General features: G+C 48.1%; 1 protein-coding gene across 1 annotated transcript in view; it reads left to right on the top strand.

Moving 5' to 3' along the window:
- The window catches only part of Dscam (DS cell adhesion molecule), a 665,830-nt gene that overhangs the window by 629,940 nt on the left and 16,128 nt on the right, over positions 1-19,762 (top strand). Inside the window, exons 29-32 of the mRNA XM_047564141.1 lie at positions 1,514-1,629; positions 4,837-4,986; positions 13,422-13,619; positions 15,017-15,319. Coding sequence (XP_047420097.1) covers positions 1,514-1,629; positions 4,837-4,986; positions 13,422-13,619; positions 15,017-15,319 — 767 coding nt within the window. The remainder of the gene's footprint in view (positions 1-1,513; positions 1,630-4,836; positions 4,987-13,421; positions 13,620-15,016; positions 15,320-19,762) is intronic.

The following is a 19,762-nucleotide window of genomic DNA, read 5'->3' as shown; positions in this document are numbered from 1 at the left end:
CTTCGTTTTATACAAGTATTTGAGTCTTTGCATTCTTTTTTTTTTTTTTTTAATTTTCACCAACAAAATGAAGAGTTGGTTAAGTAAAAGAGTATAGAGATACCCTGTGAAAAATCAGGCCACGGGGCTTGAATGTGGGCTCTGCATAATTAGCATGATACAGGTCCGTAACCCAGTTACTCCACTGCAGAGCAGGAAATCTGGTTCAAGATCAGGTCCTCGGAGGCACGTTGCACCTCTCAGAAGTCGTCTTGTTCATGGGAGATATTGTTCATCATCAGATGAAGACAGTGGTATTATACAACATTCAGAGCACCAACAAGGGACTCTGGCGGGCAGCCATCGAGGAGGGGGGCTCAAGGGACCTTTGGATTCCTAAGGTCCCCTCGGCCACGGGTTCAGGAGGGCTGAGGAAGGCCTGTGGAGACAGAGTACAGGACTCCCGGGGAACTCTCAGCCGGCTTCAGCAAAAGCATTTGAGACTCACAGTGGAGACCTCTCTTGTTCTCTATTGGAAGTAGCCAACTCAGAGTGACCATCACCAGGTGACCAAGCACCAGAAATGCTTTTCCAAAGAGATTTTGTCCCCCAAATTTTGTCCCCAAATTTTGAGATAAAATTTTTTCCAAAGAGATTTATCACTGAGCTGGATTCACAAATGCCATAGATTGATCGGATTATCCAAATGATTGATGCTTCTTAGCAGGGGCTGGGGAGGGTTCAGTAAACATTAGTTTACCATCTAGGAAATTCTTAGCATTTTGCCAAGACTGAACAGCCAGCCTCCTAATGTAGATTGCTAATTAAGGCCTTATGGGCTTTCTTAGATCTCTGCACAACATGGAGTTTCTTTTAACTGCAGGCTGTAACTGAACATGATTATAGCATGCAGTTTTACCACCTATTTTCATTTACTTTTAGAGAACAGTGTACTCCAAGAGTAATTTTCCAGTACACAAATTTTGAGATAAAATTATTATAGTAATTGGTTTTTTTTTTTCTATTCCAAATGCATTATTCGTTAGGGAAACTAACAGGGAAGCTAACAAGGTTCGTGATTTGTTACTAGAACAAAAATAAACTGGCACCACATTTACGTGCAAATCTGTTAGTAAGAACCCCATCTGATGACCAACTGGGGCACACGCGCCCTCCCTCGCCATCTCTGGGATCTCTTGTATCTGACCAATGAAAATGTCATTGGCTTTAAAATGAGTCTTCATTTGTCTCATTTATCTTTTACACATAAGAAATGGGAAATTTCTAAAGGTTCTATTGATATTGAACCAATCCCTATTGACAGTTTGTATTTTCAGAATCTCTTTAGATGAAATTTAACATTAATAAATATCTTTTGGATAATGAAAAAAATCTCACATCTTGTGCTTCTCCCCTCTCTTCACTTCCAGGGCCTTTGTATAGGTATAAATAAACCAAGTTGGTGTGCAGGCACACGTGGGCGTAATTTATAGGGACTGGATCTGTTAATGTGTTCTCCCTTTTTTATTCCCAGTAAGAATACTCGGACGTCAGACACCTTAAGCAAGCAACAGCAGACCCTAAGAATGCACATCGACATACCCAGGGCTCAGCTGCTGATTGAGGAGAGAGACACAATGGAGACCATTGGTAAGGTGCCCGTTTGCCTCTTCCCTCCTTGAGACTGCTACAGCCTCCTTCAGCCCAAACCTTGCAGCACATTAGACAGCAGAACCTCTTTAGGGCTTCATATGTGCAGAGGTTGACAAGAATAAGTACCAGCAAACGGGGAAATTAGCAGACAGTGGTGACCTGGAAGGGAATTCCCCCATTCGGATCTGCTTTGGGTCTTTCTCGGGGAGGATATTGATGCTGTTCCAGAGAATAAGCATCTGTAATCAAATAAACCCAGAAGGCCCACACAGAGAAGCCCTGTCCTGGAAATCCACTCTACACTTTCCTTATTGTCTCTGCTGGGGTCAACTTTCATTCAATAAGCGTTTATACTTAACATTTGAACAAGGACATGCCCTTGTGCTGGTGTCTGCCCTGCTTCCCAGCACCCCGTAAGCATCCTAGACCCTGGGAAACACCCAGCTCCTGGGTCCCACCGTTTGGAGCCCATCCTGGTGGGGTGCTGTGGCTGCCACCCAGGACCCAGCTGTCTTGACTCTTCCCAGCTTCTTTACGCTCAATGGCAATCGGAAGGGTGGCTACGCAGATCCACAGCCCCCTGGTGCCATGTACCTTTATAAGCACTTCAAACTCAGTGTATGGCTGAGTATAATCTTCCCACCAGCTGGGGAGAGGTACTGCCTTCATAACTGAGGTACGGAGAGGTTCACACAGCTGGCCAGGGCCACATAGTCAGCAGCACAGCCAGCGTCCCTGCCTGGTCACTTGCGTCACTGCCATGCCATCCTCCTTCAGTGACATGCTGGTGCCACCTGCTTCAACAGCACCAGGCTGTCCCCGAGGACCCTCACCTAAGCAGTCACATCAGGCTTTCCAGAACCCAGGGACACAGAGCAGAGGGGAGGCAGATGTGGAGGCTGCCTCTTTTCAAACTGTGCTTCTTTGGAAGGTGTATGCTGGCACTGAGCACCAGGCAGCCCTTTCCTGTGGTCTGGATGCCACTGCTTGACTCCTGGCACATTTCCCAGGTACCTCCTCTGAGGAGGCCCCACTGGGCCGGAAATGAAGGAGATCGTATGAGTCCGCTCAGTGAGGACAAGTCACCGTGCTGTTATTCGATCCTTCTTTTCTGCAGTGGTATACCTGGAATTCCTTTTATTTTTTTTTTTAACTTTTAATATTTGTTCTAATTAGCTATACCTGACAGTAGAATGCATTTTGACACATCGTACATAAATGGAGTATGACGTCTCATTCTTCTGGTTGTACATGATGTAGAGTTACACAGTCATGTAATCCTCTATGCATGGAATCTCTTTTATTTAACTCAGTAGACTGAGCAGTAAAACTAAAATGTCCTTCGAAACATCAGCTCAGAAATCTAAAGGTCATACTTCTGATGATGTGCTTTTCTCAGTACTTTATGGGCATCAGTTAATTTAACCCTTGCAGCCAACATATGATAAAGGTGCCACTTTTATACCCATGACGTAGAAAGGGTAGCACCTTGTCAAGATCACAGTGGTTACGTAACATGGCTGAGGCATTTGCTGAGTGCTCTGCACTAGACTCGTTAGAAATTTTCAGATAGCTGTCCAAACAGCCAGCTGGGTTGGTCCTGTGAATGATGTGTGGCCCCCCGGGAGCCGGCCTTCGCTGGCTTCACCCCAGAGTGTGCCAGTCATTTCTGTGTGAGGACCTGTGGGCAGAGATTCATCACAATCTGCAGAGGATCATCTATCACCTCCTGGCCATGCCAGACAGTGGGTCGATGGCAGTTTCTAATTATTGGAAGAGTAGAACTGTGTTCTTTAAAATGCTCTGGGCTCTGGCTCTAAGAAGCCAATATTAGACTGTCGTTGATTTCAGGCCTGAATGAATGGTCAACCTCATGACCAGGTGGGCTCCTGGAAGTCCCCCTCCAGGTTTGTAACCAGCCCTGCAGGTCAGTGTGTGCCCTTCACCGGGCTGCCCATCAGAAACCGCAGGCGTCCACATTATGAATGGAAAACAAACGTAGATGTGGGGGCTCTGGTGCTAGGTTCACTGTGAGAAGCCACCTCTGCGGACAGACCACCCTCTCTGAGGGCTGAGTGGCAGCAGAGGGGCCAGGCCTCCAAGCTGGGCGCCAGTGCCCGCCTGGATGCCAACCTGGGCTGCACACCCGCTGGGTGCTCACAGACATCTTGGCAGCCTTTCCTCAGTTCTATGCCAAGAAATTTGATTCTAACTTCAAGAGGCTTTCCTTTCCTGCCAGAGCCTGAATAATTGGATTTTGCAAGGTTCACTCTGTTCAGAGCCTTTTTTGGGCAGAGCAGCCTCGCTGTGCTGTTTACGACTTAAATGTGGCTGTTCCGGTGTCAGGGCATGCTGTAGCAAGGCCCCACTGGCTGATAAATGCATATGAACATCTCTCGGGCTGTAGTCCTTGGAAATGTATGGAAAATCCATATATCCTAACCAGTTGCCCTTGGACTAACAAAAAAAAAAAAAAAAAAACTGTGTAAGTGTGAAAAGTTATCACAACAAAGTAATGCAAATCATGAGCCAGTCAAACCATGACACACAGCCCAGGCCGCCGCTGCTTCTCTGAGCACTGAGGTGTGCAGGATTCACCTGATCCCAGGCTCCTGCTTCTCTAGCCTTCAAGAGCCTACGCCCATAGGACTTGGAAAATCTGACAAGTGAGTCATTTTAGAAGTCAATTAAAGCATGCACTAGAGTAATTAAATCTCAGAAGAGGTGGGAAGAAAAGGAGCATACCCAAGTGCTTTAAAGTAGAGGAATCGTAAGTTCTGAAGACTCGCTGTTCTCTGCTCCTTTCCCTCCACACATCTGCCACGTGGGGTGGAGGGGCAGCGATGTTATGTTATCCTGGCACTGCGGACAGAGCTCCCAGCAGGCAAGGGGGCGTTTCCATGCAGCCACATCTCTGAGCAATGTTGGCATCCTGACAGTGTCTCAGGTCAGAACTGGGGAGGGAGAGAACCTTCTCTGCACGTTGACCATTCTCTGCAACTCGGGCTCCAAAGCCAGCCCCTAAGCTTCTGAGCTTTACAGAAGATGCTGGGTGCTTTGGTGCTTTGTCATCTTTGTCACTTTAGGTGAGGTTATCATTACTGACATCATTACCAACACAAGTCCCTAAGGAAAGAAAAGGCCAGGGAGTGGCTTCAAGGGAGCTAAATGTGTTTGGCTTTGTGTCTCCCTGCTCTTCTGCAGACGATCGCTCCACAGTCCTGTTGACCGATGCTGATTTTGGAGAAGCAGCTAAACAGAAGTCCCTGACGGTGACTCACACAGTCCATTACCAATCAGTGTCTCAGGCCACCGGGCCCTTGGTGGACGTTTCAGATGCTCGGCCGGGAACAAGTGAGTTGTCCACCACGTGTGCAACGCGTGGGTGTTACCAGTGCCAAAGGCGCTGACCTGTCCCGTCAGAGGAAGGTGTGGGGCCTTGCACCTGCGTGCCTAAGAAGCAGATATGGAGGGAGGTGCTCTATTGTTTGATCCTCGCTATTATTAGAATCATGTCAGTTGAAGCCAGTAACTCTTAGTATAAGTGTAATGGGGAAAATGCTAGAAATTTCAAGTCAACTTAATTTTTTTTTTTTAATTTAGACAACACAGGAAAAGGGGTAATTAGCATGGCTGGACTTAGGGTGGAAAGGTGACGTCATATGTGTTTTCTTGGCAACAGCTCTGCATGGACCCTACTCAGAGGGATCAGACTCCCTATTTTTCTCTGGGTCTCAGGGAGTTTAGGCAAAACCGTACACATAGAATCAGTGAAACCAAGATTCAGCCGGGCTTTGTCTGTCCCCAAAGCTTGTGTTCTTTCTCCTGAACATACTGAGAAAAAATTATAGTTCTGGCTAATCCGGAGATTATGTTGGTTTTAGTTATTTATATTTGCATTCATAATATATGGAAATTAATTACTGCCATGAAGTTAAATCCTCTAATATGTATCTAGAGCTTATTAATTAGATATTCTTGTTTCTTCATAATTGAAACTGTTCCTAAATCTCTTTAAAGACTGAGATATTGATGTTCTGATTATAATCATTTTGGAGGCTTTGATGTCTAGCTTTTAAATCTCTAATCACTCTCTTTGCAAAAATGTACATTCTTAGAGTAGGGTGCTATCATGAGAAAGAAAGAAATATTATAACAGTGAAAGCTATTCTTCACGAATTCTAGCCTGTAAAGCACTCAAGAGCAGAGGGCTCCATCACCAATGACACTGTGACATAAAGCAAAGAGTTTTACCCTGCATGGATATTCATTTGTCAAGGTGCTTTTAGGAACATGCTGAAGAAGTCCTTTGTCTGTCCTCACCTGCTTCCTTCTTGGAGGACGTTAGTACTTTCTGAAGATGCTGATGGACCCTGCGTGAGGTAGCCTGCCCCAGCGCTGTCTGCAAGCCCTGCTCCTGAACAGCTGCTGGGAGCCTTCGACATCCGTCCAGCCCGTGGCTTCCCCTCCGAGCTCTGAGCTCGCATAGGCTGGCTCCCAGCTCCTCCAGGACACTGCTCTCATGGGTTTCTGAGCCGCTTTTTGCTGTTCAGTAAGGGGAAGTTGTAGACTCAGAAAGGATTGGACTTACAGATCAGTGCATTCTTGGCTCCAGAGTTCCTTAGGGTCCATCCACACGGAAGCCGTAGCAAGGAGAGAGAACACAGAGCAGGACAGATGCCCCCAGCACTGTTTCCCGCCTTTTGTGTGCATCAGAATTACCCAAGGTACCTGTTTAAAATATGATGATTCAAGCGCTCCCTCCTGGAGATTCTGGCCTGATTCTGGTCTAGTTGGTTTAGGGTGGGACCCAGGAATCTGCATTTGAACAACCTCCAGTGATTCTGATGTGGGGAACACCTCCCTGAGTGATTGAGAGATGTCCTGGAGGAGGCAGGAGGAAGTGTCTGCCTCCCCTTGCCCCTGTGCACCACAGTGCCGGCTCCCTGCAGCCCGCAAGGCTCACAGCACATCAGTTCCTTCTGACAGGTAAAAACTAGCAAGCAGTTCCAGCTCCCTTCTGTGCGGTGGGCAGAGAAATGCACAAGGGCTATCACAGATAGTGAAGGTGGAGAAGAGGCAGTGACACAGAAGCACTGAGACCTTCCAACTGCATGGACAGGAAGCTCCAGAACAATAGGAAGTGGCTTTGGTGGCATTTAAAATATCAACAGAGACATGGGTCTGAGTCCCAGGCAGAAAATGTGAGTCTGTGTGGAGGGGAGTGGCAGGCCCGATGCTCACTATCCTCTCCTGGCTGTGCAGTTACCATAGGGGAAGTTGAAGAAATCATGCATCCATATTCGGAACTATTTATTCAGGTTTTACTTACATACACGGCTCAGCGCTCAGCGACAGGAATACATCATGCATGAGAGAAATGCAGAAATACATTACTTCATTCAGTGGGGCAGGCTAAGGGTAAGCAGGGAGCTAGAGTACTTTTTCTCAATCAGTACTCTATGAAATGGAACAGAATGAACACAGGGAGAGCCGTTGGGGACGTGGCAGCCGCGGAGGGAGCTGTCCTGGAGCTGGGTCCTCTGGGAAACCCTCCTTGGAGAAGGAGGCAGGAGCCAAGGTTGGGGGCAGAGCAGGAGCTGCCAGCCACTGAGGGAGCAGGAGAGAAGCCCAGAGACTCCAGCATGTTGGGACCAATGCAGGCCTGAGGTCCAGTGAGCAGCCAGGCAAATGGCGAGAGAAAGTGGGAGGTACAAACAACTGGACTGACTGTGAGTCCTCCCAAGCGAGCCTGTCATCGAAGCTTCGTTCCCAGTGCTGGGGTCTTCTCCCAGGGTTCAACCCGATGGTCACACAGGAAGAGAACAATGTTTTCTTTCCTTTGTGATGAACTTCATTAAATGATATTTACCAACTCCAGGCAAAGTTACTCAGATTCATATGACAGTCTGATTCCCACCCGCCCCTGAAAAATGAAGCTATTCATTTATCATCTGCAGAATACTCTATTATTTTTTTCACTAAATTAAAAAAAAAATTTAAGAGGTAGTAACATTGGGTGCCTGGTCTCATAGCAGGCTCAGGAGCCTGACAACCATGAACTTTCTAGAGCCCAGTTCCCTGCTTGCTTCTTGTGCCCCAGAGCTTGTCAGCTCTGCAGATGTGATGCCTGCATTAACTCAGTCCTGTGCAGAGGTTCTTCTCACTATAGTCAGCCCTCCACATCTACAGATTCTGTATCAGTGTATTCACCAAAAACAAATGAAAAACATCTGGAAAAATGGATTTCTCCTGTACCAAATAAACACAGGCATTTTTTTATGCTTATTCTCTAAACAAACAATACAGTATAACAACTGCTTACATAGATTTACCTTGTAGGAACTGTAAGCAAGCTAGAGATTATTTAAAGTGTACAGGAGGATGTATGTAGGCTGTATGCAAACATTGAGCCCTTTTATATAAAGGACTTGAACATCAGCAGATTTTGGTAGCAAAGGAGTGGGTCTTAGAAGCAATCCTACAGACGCCAAGAGACAGCTATATTTCTATTTCCTCAACTACAAACAACATTATTATTCTATTCTGTATGTTAGGATTATGTTGCCATTTTGTAAATTTGTCCTTTTTAATAAGAGCATCTAAAATATGCTTTTTGGACACTAGAATGATTGCATTGAAAAAGTTGTATTTCTAAACTTTTGATTAGCTTGCCAGAGAATGCCAACAAATTCTTAGTATGAGGACAGGAGAAATGGCTGCAATTTGCTACCACCCTCTTCCAATGTGCAAAAACACATCCCTCAACTACATCTTCCAGGACTCCCTGGTCTCCTGTGGATGACGATGCACACTTAAACTCGGGTTCTGTTCACATCCTTGTCCCAACCCCAGCCGGGAGGTGTACAAGAAAGAAAGGGGAGCTGAATTGATTGTCCAAGTCCTACTGAAGCATCAGACATTGTGGCTAGGATTGGGATAAGGACATGAATAGAACCCCAGCTTAAGTGTCCATCATAATCCACAGTATTGAAATGTATTTGATCCATTGATCCACTATCAAGTTCTGAATCAGAATGCGAATGGAAAAGAAAAATTAGCAACTAGGAACCTGGGCAATAAATTTCACTCCCTCTCTCCCTCGTCCATCTCCTGAGTTCTGCTCAGTGGGTACAGTACGTGCTCACCCAGCAGCAGGTGTCTCTTAACATGTGACTGGTTTCCTCCCAGCATGCTTGCCAACAACGTCATTACCAAGGAGACTGCAGATCACTTTTTCTACTTGTAAAACATGCACAAGTGTGAAGACATGTAAAAATGATACATTAGTTTTGACTTTTTGGTCATATTTACCTGGGAGTCATTTGTTCATTCATTCATTCATTTGTACACCAAGCACTTACCAAGCACCCAGGATGTATAGTTGTCCCTCAGTATCCATGGGATATTGGTTCCAGGACCCCAAGGATGCCAGGATCCAAGGAAGCTCAAGTCCTTCATAAAATGTCAAAGTATTTGTACAGAACCTTCAGATACCCTCCTGTATGCATTAAACCATCTCTGAGTTACTCTAAGCACCTAACATAACGTAAGAACTGTGCAGATAGCTGAGAAGCAAGACAAGAGCAAGTCCGTGCGTGTCCAGTACAGACGGACACTGTCTTCCTGGACAGTGTGATCCCCTGGTGTTGATCTCTGGATGCAGGAGCAGTGTGTGTTGTGTGGCACTGAGCTGGGGAATGGAGAGGACACAGCTCTTCCACTGCCTCTCCACCAGGAGCTTTCTCTCACATCCAGTTTTGTGATTTTTAAGGGTCATTTTCCTGTCAACCCCCCTAATCAACCCAGTAAGTCTCCTGCCACCATCTCCCAGTACAGTCAGGTTGTGCTCGGCCCCTGCCAGGATGTTTGCTGCTCAGGTGTCACCAGCAAGGCCGGTGGCCTGCTGAGCCCTCCTCTGCCTGAGGGGCTCTAGGGTGCTCATTTCACTCAAGCCCCTAAGGCGGCAGGGTTGAGAGGAACAGGCCCACCTAAGAAGGGCACTTGGCCAGAATTACATAGCCAGTGAGTAATGAGACAGGACTCCCGACCCAGGCAGCCTAACCCAAAGCCCACCCTCAGCCACCGCGTGGGCTGCAAGAGAGAGGACCATCTAAAGGCAACGTGGGAGGTGTGTGAACAAGAGCACTAGGAGGTGTGTGAACAAGAGCACTAGGAGGTGTGCGAACAAGAGCGCAGGCCCAGGGTCGGCCTCTGGACCTGTGGGACTTACGCCTATGGATTCGACCAACGGTCGCTTGTCCCCTGAATGGTGCAGCATGAAGATCATTTAAACGACTCTTGCTTTGCCCAGGCCGTGTGAGCAATGTTGAGGTGATTTAAAGTATACAGAAGCTTGTGCATAGGTTATATGGAAATATGACATCGTTTTATGTAAAGGGATTTCATAAAAAGAGCCTACAGCTTTGATTAAATCTCCATTATTTAGACCAAAAAAATATACTCTGCCTCCCAGAATAGTGGCAGGGATAGTCCTGGGGAGATGTCGGCGTGGGCGAGGCATGGCCAGTGGTCCAGCATGTGATACACCCTTGCTAATGTTGGCTGGTTGCATGAGGGAAGATCTGCCCATCCTTCCTCTCTCTGAGACAACTGGTAAAGCCTAGGTTCCCGGCATCTGTAAGACATGGAAACCAAGATCGGGGATAAAAGCAGATTAATAAAGCGATCACAGTACACATGACATGTTTCATAACCCTATTACACACAAAATCCTCTCTTATCCCAAATTCAGGATAATTAAAATAATTCAATTCGATGGGCAAACCTTAGATGGGCAGGTTTAGATGCATTGTTGAAAGGCCCAGAGCTATTTATACCACCTACCCTCTAACTCATTGGCACCTGATCACCAGGACTTTCCATGGAAGGTTCCATCCATGCTGGCCAGTAAATCCCAACATACACTCATTTAGTAGGTGAGCTAGTAAGTCACACTACAGACACTGCCGGAAGGAATCTAAGTGACAATTGCAATTGAGCCACTATCTCAAAGGTAATCATAGAGTTCAGTTCAGGTACAAAATAAGGGCTCTAAACGCCTGATTATTAAAACACTGTGCCAGTGTCCTTGTGGTCCACCTACCTGGGCAGCTTCAACTCCAGGACACCTGCTTAGCCAGAAGAGCGTAGGGACAGCACTTCATGAAACTAATGTAACAACCTATACTTTCAACATCATCTGGCCACTGGTAACACCGTCCTCATCTAGAAAAAAGAAAGAATGAACGAAATTAACTTGAGAGGATTCCAACTTTGAATAGAAGCAGACATGAGTGACTTCCCTGTGGAATGTTCTCAGTGAGGAAAGGGGCTGCGACCAGGAAGACCCCTTTCCACCACTGGGAGCCAGCTCAAGGGCAGACCACTCAGGTCATGGGCTGGGGTCTGGAGGAAACAGCCATGGGACCAAACCCCCCCACACCCACATCTGTGCCAGGAGAAAACCTGCCCAGAATGATCTGCAGCTGTAGCTGCAAGAAACGTAGAGAAGAATAAAAATGAGACTTCTCAAAACTTACGTAAGGGACTGGGTGATTTTCTGGAAAAGATTCATTAGCATTTAAATAACAAGCTGCACTTATTTAAGCTCCACTTACCAAGTCGATAGTGCCTGGAAGACATCGAGCCTCCTGCCCTGACAGTGTGTCTCTGTCCCACTGAGGCCCTCTTTCCTAACATTGCCAGAGAAGCACTATTAGCCTTCACACCTTGTTGTGCAGAGGGCTGGACACTCGAGCAGAACTCATTTGCATTCTAATCAAGGCCGAAAACATCTTCCAAAAAAGTCTTCTGCAGAATTTTGCAAGTAAGAGATGAAATGTGCCTAGAAAATCAATGCCCCGGAGAGTGAGCACCAAGACAGTATTCTGATGACCCAAGAAATCTTAAAAAGCATCGATATGGCTGCGCTCTGAGTGCTCGTCCCTGGCACCACAGAGTGATGAACTGGTTCAAAGTCCAATAGCCAGAAACTTGCAAAGAGGCAAATCTTCCACTTAAAATTAAGCCATTTCCCCGCTCCCCAGTGTCAGCCTCTCCTGTCCCAACGTGGATATGAGCAAGCCATCGTCACGCAGACCATGCTAACATGCACCCAGCACTGGGCCGCCTCTGGTGGAGGAACAGGCACCATCAGAACTGGAGGCGGCAGGTTAGGGTACCCCTGGAATCAGCTGGGTCACTTGTCTTGAGTTGCCATTGCTCATCCATGAGGTGACCCAAAGCTGTAGGAATTCCTTAGGAAACTGTGTGTCAGGGACAATGTGGGCTCGATGGTAGACCTTGAGCGCCATGTCCTTGCCCTGCTCTGAGAGACGTGCAGGCTCAGGAGAGCTGGTAGCCGGCAGGGCAGCTGCCACACGCCTGGTAGTGGCCTCTCCGCTTCTCTCCTTGAAGCTGCAGCACTTGTGCTGAGCATAGAAGAGACCGCTGTGTTCAGAAGAGGCCAGGCCACCTCGAAATATCACTGCAAAAATACTCCCCTTTGAGGAACAGAGAATCAAAGTGGAAAGGCCTCCCCCTCCAGGACCCTGGCTGTCTTAGGCTGGAGTCCCAGAAAAATCCCTCCAGGTCACTCAGCTCCGGCAGCGGCGGCACCGTGGTCCACTCCAGCTCAGCGTTCTTGGCTGCTGAGCATTCTTTTCCTTAGCTCACCAGAGCTGAGCTAAGAGCTCAGCCCCCACACCCCGTCAACTTGCGGCCTGTGGTTCCAGATTTAAAACAACCCGTCCGGCAGCAGCCCCGGAACCCTTTACGGTTTTGCAAATGGTAGACATTTGAAATCCAATCGCCACCCAACCCTTTGTTCTCCACATTCGACATCCCAAGCCTTCCCAGTCCAGGGTCAGAGGATTCCACTGGAGAGATGTGCTATCCGCAGAGGGGCTACGAGAAGGTTGGGAGCGAGTGTGTGGCCCTCTGCCTCAGGAAGTCGCAGCTGAGTGTGAGCCAGGCAGCCCCAGCTGCAGCCAACGAGTGCAGGAGACGCGGCACCACGTTCCGAGGGCTGCAGGATCACCACCAAACCCAGTGGCTTCAAAGAACAGGAAGCGATGGCCTCACAGTCCTGGGGGATGGAAGCCAACGCCTCGGTGACCCCAAGGATATGCTCCCTTTGACACCCGCAGCGGGGACCCTCCCTTGGCCGGTCCCAGCTGCTGGCAGTTGGCCGGCAGCCTTGGCTGCGCTTGTCTAAGCTGAACTGCTTCAGCGTCTAGCCTCACAGCTGCACCCCACGCTGGGCTGTCCCTGTTCCTACATGGACAGCCGTCACCATCAGTTAGGGCCCCCCGCCAGTATGGCCTCGTCTTTCCCGGTGGCCTCTGCAGTGGCTCTCTTTCCAGATAAGACCACTTGCTGAGCTACTGGGGTTAGGACGTGGACCTATGTCTGGGGGGACACAGTTTAGCTGGTAACAATTCCTCGAGGTCAGGACCTTCAGGAAGGGAGCCTCGTTCAAGCCTACTTTGCAGAAGATGCCGATTCTCAGAGAGGTGACATGAACTTCAGGTCAGAAAATCATCAAGAGCCAAGAGCAAGACCCAGATGGACACTTCGTCTCCCAATAAAACATCCTTTCCCTTTGGGGCTTTTAAAAACGCTTTAGAATCTGATGCATATGATGGGAGAGGAAAGAGTGAGTGCCCGGGGCAGGAAAAGCCTGGACGGCTTCCTGCCAGCTGGGTGGGGTCAGCTGCCCTCAGCACCATGCCCAGCTGACCACAGTCCCCTGGAGACAAATAGCTGTTATTCTTGGCTCTTCACAGATCCCACCACCAGGAGGAGCGCAAAGGCTGGGCCCACGGCGAGGAACCGGTACGCCAGCCAGTGGACCCTCAACAGGCCCCACCCCACCATCTCAGCACACACCCTCACCACAGACTGGAGGCTGCCCACGCCCAGGGCCACGGGCTCCGTGGACAAGGAGAGCGACAGTTACAGCGTCAGCCCCTCGCAAGACACAGGTGCGGCCCTGCACGCTCCCCGCATCCCTGAGGACCGGAGGGGGCTTCCCTGGCTTCTTGGGGAGGAGAGAGAGGGTCTCCTTTACTTCCGCTTATGCCCCTCAGAAAGTCACTCTCAAACTGTCAGGCTGCTCTCCAACAGGTCCCGGTAGAACAGGCAGCTTTTCCTATGCGCAGGGCTTAGTGAACGCTGCAAAGCAAAACCGAAAGGTCATCTCTTGGTATCCACCCGTGCTGATCTCTCCTTTTAGCTCCTACCCCACTGGGAGAAATAGAGGCATTTTTAAATTTTCACCCACACAATTACCATGATTGCTGATGACACTCGGAGGGCATCTGACCCAGTCCCCGCTCCGGGATTAAGACCCTACACCTGAAGCGGCATGACAAGGTCACAGCAGCCTCCGTGGAGCACACGGGCTGATCCGTTTGACAATTAAGCAGGGCTTGATTATAAGGTAAGTCATCTGGTCTCTGGCATCAGCCACCGAGATTTCACCTCTGAGAGAAGACAGGGCCTAAGAATAGCAGTGTGTTGCCCACCCCACCCCCCTTAAATTCTGAAAAGAAATTATATCTGAACCTAATCGCTGTAGGAAATTTTAATACTCATTTTTCTTTTGTTCTTGATGATATACTTCAAAAACAGAGTTCCAAAGGTGGAGCATCACCTTGTGAATTTATTTTTATGTCTGTTATTTCTCTTAGAAGATTCTCAGAGTTCCACAGAGGTGACTTCAAAACTTTTTTAGTAGGTTTAACATGCTGAGGTCCCTCTGTCCGAGGTGATGTGGCCCAGGTAGAAGGCAAGTCTGCCCTGGGTTTGTCCAGGATGTTTCCTAGTTCCCTAGAGGGTGCCACAACAAAGGACAAGTCCCAGGGAGCGGGGATGCTTCTGCCTGGTGGCCAATTTCTGTGTAAAGTCACATCATTTCTAAGCATCCTCGTGTCTCAAGTGGCAGGCTGAGGCCTGGGGAGCTGGACTACAGAGCTTAAATCACACTTGCTAATTCAAGAGTCTCTCCAGTCCGGATCGATTTGCAAGTCAGAGCAGGGAGCCGGGACTGCAGCTCATTGACACCACATTCCAAGTAGTTTTCAATAACAGCAGAACTTTTTAAGGGGCTGTATTACTTATTTATGGAAATGTCCAGGGCAGAGACATCTGACTGCAGGGCCTCAGCTGAAATAAAGATTGCCTGAGCTGAATTTGCTGAGGTTTGTGAAACTGGCCTCAGAGTGGCCGAGGCAGAGTCTCCTGACAAAGAGCCAAGACTCCTGCCAGATCCTCCTCCTCTGATCTGGAAGAAATGGCCAGAAGCCAGGGAGGGTCATCCCGTGGGTTCACACTGGGATTGAGGAGTCACCTGTCTCATTTTCTCTTTCTTGCGGTGTAGATCGAGCAAGAAGCAGCATGGTCTCCACAGAAAGTGCCTCCTCCACTTACGAGGAACTGGCCAGGGCCTACGAACACGCCAAGATGGAAGAGCAGCTGAGGCACGCCAAGTTCACCATCACCGAATGCTTCATCTCAGACACGTCATCCGAACAGTTGACGGCAGGGACAAACGAGTACACGGACAGTCTGACCTCCAGCACCCCTTCGGAATCGGGGATCTGCAGGTTCACTGCGTCTCCCCCCAAACCTCAGGATGGAGGACGGGTGATGAACATGGCCGTCCCGAAGGCCCATCGGCCAGGTGAGGACGGCGGGGGTCCACCGTGCAGGAGCGCTCCCCACCCAGTTCACACCCACCCACTGTGAAAGCTTTCCCAGGCTCAGACTGAGGGGGCCGGTGTTCTGTGTGTTGATTGCTGCATAACAAATCATTCCAAAGCTTCTTGGCTGAAAACAACAGCCATTCATTTTGTTCATGAATCTCAAATTTTGTCAGAGCTTAGTGAATACAGCAAGCTGGGGAGACTCAGTAATACTTGTGGGATCTACTTCCCAAATGGCTCACTCACTCCCCAAGTTAATGCTAGCTAAATTTTCACCATATGGGTCTCCCCACAAGGTTGTTTAAACTTCCTCATACTGTGGTAGCTGAGTTCAAAGAGTGAGTGTTCCAAAAGATAGACAGTGGACGCATCCAGTTTCTTAAGGTCAACCTGGAAATTGTATTAGTCAGTTTTCTGTTGCCATAACAAAATACCCAAGGTTGAGTTCTTTATAAAGAAAAGGGGTTTATTTAACTCACAGTTCTGGAGGTTTGAGGGCATGGTTCTGGCTTCATGGGGAGGACCTTATGGCAAATGGCATCACAACAGTGGAAGTACACGTGAGACGAAAGATAACATGGGGCAATGGGAAGTCAGAGCCCGGGAAGGGCTCTTTATTCAATAGTTCGCTCTTCAGAGAACTAACTCAGAGTCCCATGAGAATTCCATGTGTCCCTCCAAGCGCACTGCCCAGTGACCTGTCCTAGGTCCCACCTCTTGCAATCCCATCACCTCCTCCTCTTACACCCTAAGGACTGAGCTATCCACGAGTGAGCCCTGGAGGGGGCACACAGCAGCAGAGCATCCCTTCCACCCTCTTCTACCATCCAAGAAGTCACAGAGCCCAGATCCAAGAGAAGGAGACCCCCATCACGTGATGAGGAAAGGTCAAGGATTGGGGCGGGGATCTGCATTGTAAGGTGAGGGCTTTTGAAGGGAGAGAGATCTTACCAGAAACCAGTGTTGGCTTGGCTTTCCTGAGTCTCTAAGGGTTACCAGAAAGGGCAGATTTATGTGGGCCAGAGTCTGATCTTCAACTTGGCCAATGTGAATGCTCTGGGTTTGCAGAGGGACCTGCAAATTCCATGGCTAGCAGTGCCTGGTGGACTCCGTAAGTGAGTGAAGGGGCCAGCAAGGTCAAAGGTGCAGTGAGCTCAAGGACAGTTTAGGAACTGTCCAGAGGAAAGACCAGCAGCCTCCTCCCAGCAGGTCTCAGGTGGTAGCAGGGACATCTATGGGCTTGTGTTTTGTTTTTGTTGTTGTTTTACAGACTGCATTTTGATTCATTGTACACAAATGGGGTGCACCTTTTCATTTCTACGGTTGTGCACAATGTAGATTCTCACCATTCGTGTAATCATACACGCACATAGGGTCATGACGTCTGTCTAGTCCCCCATCTTTCATACCCCCCATTTCCCTCTACGTAATCTAAAGTTCCTCCATTCTTCTCTCACCCCATGCCCCCACCCCCATTATATATCATCATCCACTTATCAGGGAAAACACTGGGCCTTTGGATTTGGGGATTGGCCTATTCCACTTAGCATGACATTCCCCATGTGCTTGTGTGTTAAGAGAAGTCAGAAATCTTGGCTTTGTGTGGAAACACACAGCTTCTGAGTCTCGGCTGCAATGCTTGCAGGCCAACCTGCTCCAGCACTGAAACAAGCCCCTAAACTTAATCAAGTCACGACGGCCACTTGAGTTCTCATCTGAAAAACCACTTCTTTCTTTTGCAGCCTGAGGTAGTTGCCCAGGGACTATCCTTCATGCACCATCCAATCTTGACAAATCCAGTTTTACTTCTCATTTTGCCCATTTTCTGAACCACTATTCAGGTTCTATTTCAAATCTTCATCTTCACTCTCGAATCATTGCAATTCCCTTGGGTTTTATGGCACAAGTCCCAGCAGAAATGAGCCTTATAAATGCATCAAAATATATAAAACACGAATTGTCTATCCAGCAAATAATCTTCCAAACAGACTCAAGATTCCTGCCAGCCTACAATAAAGAATTATGGCTTCATTTATTTTCCTTCTGTCTACCTTCGCAGGGGAAAGGACACACCGTTATTTGTGGGTGTTTTTATTTCCAGTACTTTTTGTTGTTAGCATTTATTTGCAAGGCAAATTCAGAACAGCAGGGGATGGATGCTGTGGCTTTTTGAAGCTGTTCGACCTGAGGGAGAGGAGGACAGGGGAGGTGGACATGAGTCTTGGGACACCTCTTCAGCCTTCTTGGGATGGTCACTGCCTCTGTCAAGTGGCCACAATATCTGTGCCTACACAGTGTGCTTGTGCAGGACGCAGGTATCGCAGGGCAGGTGAGGCAGCGAGCAGAGACTGTGCCGGTGATAGGGTGCAGGTTCTGCGCTTGTGGCAATGAGGTTGATACCACCGTTTACCGGTGATGAGTTCTGCTCCCTCTAATGTTGAAGTTTGAACACTAGAGAAGCAGCCAAGGCAAGATTATTAAGCAGGTTTTATTTAAAGGTGATAATACAGACTTCTCCCGGGAGGAGGAGGGGGCCATGGCTGATGTTCTAGAGTCCCAAGAGGTGAGCGCACCCTATATCTTTTATAGGTTAGGGTCTCTTTTTTCCAGTTCTCTCCCCTTATCTCTCCTTCCTGCCTACGGGACTAGGCCTGGTTTTGCAGGTGAGATGCAAAAACTGAGAAGCGGATGGGGCACGGGGAGGGCCAAAGTGATTCAGCCAGGCAAGGGCCCAGGGGCATTAATTAGCAGCTCCCTGCCTGCAGTCCTTGAGAAAGGCAGGGAAATTTGGTAATCAGTGGACTCTGGAGACGCTTGACATTCCATTCTCCCAGGGCATCTCCAACTTCCAGAGGCAGATGGCTTTCATGGCCTCCACTTCCTCCATTTGTCCCGATCCCCTATTTCTACACTAACTACCTGTCCCCAGTTCTGGCTTGAAGGTCACTGTGAGAATGCTGCAGGACTCCACATGTGCTGCCGGCCTCCACTTCCTGCTTTTATTATGTCCAGTGGCCATCACAGTCCTGCAAGCACCACCTCCTCTGCAAATCCCTTTTTATGTCCCTTTGCATCCACCTAAGAGGACGCGGCTGCCCTTGGCCTCTGAGTTGACTGAGGGTCAGGATGAGCTGCTGGGCTGAGTGGCTGACCTACTTGTGCAGGCCTTTAATAATTAAAGGCTGGAAGTTTCTTTCTGAGGGCATGTTGTTCAGGTTGTTGGACAATATTTCTTTCAAAGTTTGTACTTTGTTCATGACGTTGTTGCTCAGATCCATTAGAGCAACTGAAAGATCACAACAGAGTTACTATGGTCTTAATCTATTATTTAGAGGACAATGATTTTATAACTTTAGGTATGAATAATTTCTTAAATCAATGTGAGTTCCAATATCCACAAACTTTGTTTTGTCTAACCCAGATCACTGCATTATTACTGAATATTTAGTAGGCTTTAGAAAAACCGATTCGCCCGCTGGGAGGGCTTCCGGTGCTCCTTTGTAATTCAGCTAAAGTCAGTAAGGGACACAAAATGTGTTCTGGAGCAACCCAGGCCCAGTGGGTGAGGACAGATCCGAAGGTAGATCTGTGATACTAAAGAAAACAGGTGAACAGATTCCAGGCTGCTGAGTAGAACTGACTGGGGACCCATTGACAGAAGTGTGCTCCTGGGCAGCAGCAAGACCAGAAAGATAGGGGCTTATCACATGGTCAGGGTAAAAGTGAGTGTGTCCACACCTCAGCACGCCTGTTTGTCTCAAGCTTTGCCAGAGTCCGGCACATTCCTGATGTTTCCATGATGTTTCTTCTGTCTACGGCGTTCTGGGAAAGAACAGAGGGAAAACCAGCCAGAGTAACTCAGGGGCAATCACGGTGGTCGCCACCCGCCACCCGGGGAGGCTGCAATTCAGACAAAACCCAAGGTTGTGCTTGATTGCGATGCGGACCTAAGGCTGTGTCTCAATGAGCAGTTCCCTGAGCAGCACTTTGAAACCACTCCCTTTCCCTGCAGCCCTCTGGGTTCTTTTTTTTTTTTTTTAATGTTTTATACATATATATTTATTTTTATTGTGAACAAATGGGATACATGTTGTTTCTGTTTGCACGTGGAGTAAGGGCATACCATTTGTGTAATCATACATTTACATAGGGCAATGTTGTTTGATTCATTCTATATTTTTCCCCCTACCCTCCCACCCCTTCCACCCATCTTTTCCCTCTATACAGTCCCTCCTTCCTCCATTCTTGCCCCCCCCCATTATGTGTCATCATCTACTTATCAGTGAGATCATTCTTCCTTTGGTTTTTTTAGATTGGCTTATCTCACTTAGCATGATATTCTCCAGTTTCATCCATTTGCCTGCAAATGCCATAATTTTATTATTCTTTATAGCTGAGTAATATTCCATTGTATATATATA

Source organism: Sciurus carolinensis, chromosome 9 (genome assembly GCF_902686445.1).
Source record: "Sciurus carolinensis chromosome 9, mSciCar1.2, whole genome shotgun sequence".
Classification (NCBI taxonomy): Eukaryota; Metazoa; Chordata; class Mammalia; order Rodentia; family Sciuridae; genus Sciurus; species Sciurus carolinensis.
This window is presented reverse-complemented; position numbering and strand designations above follow the sequence as displayed.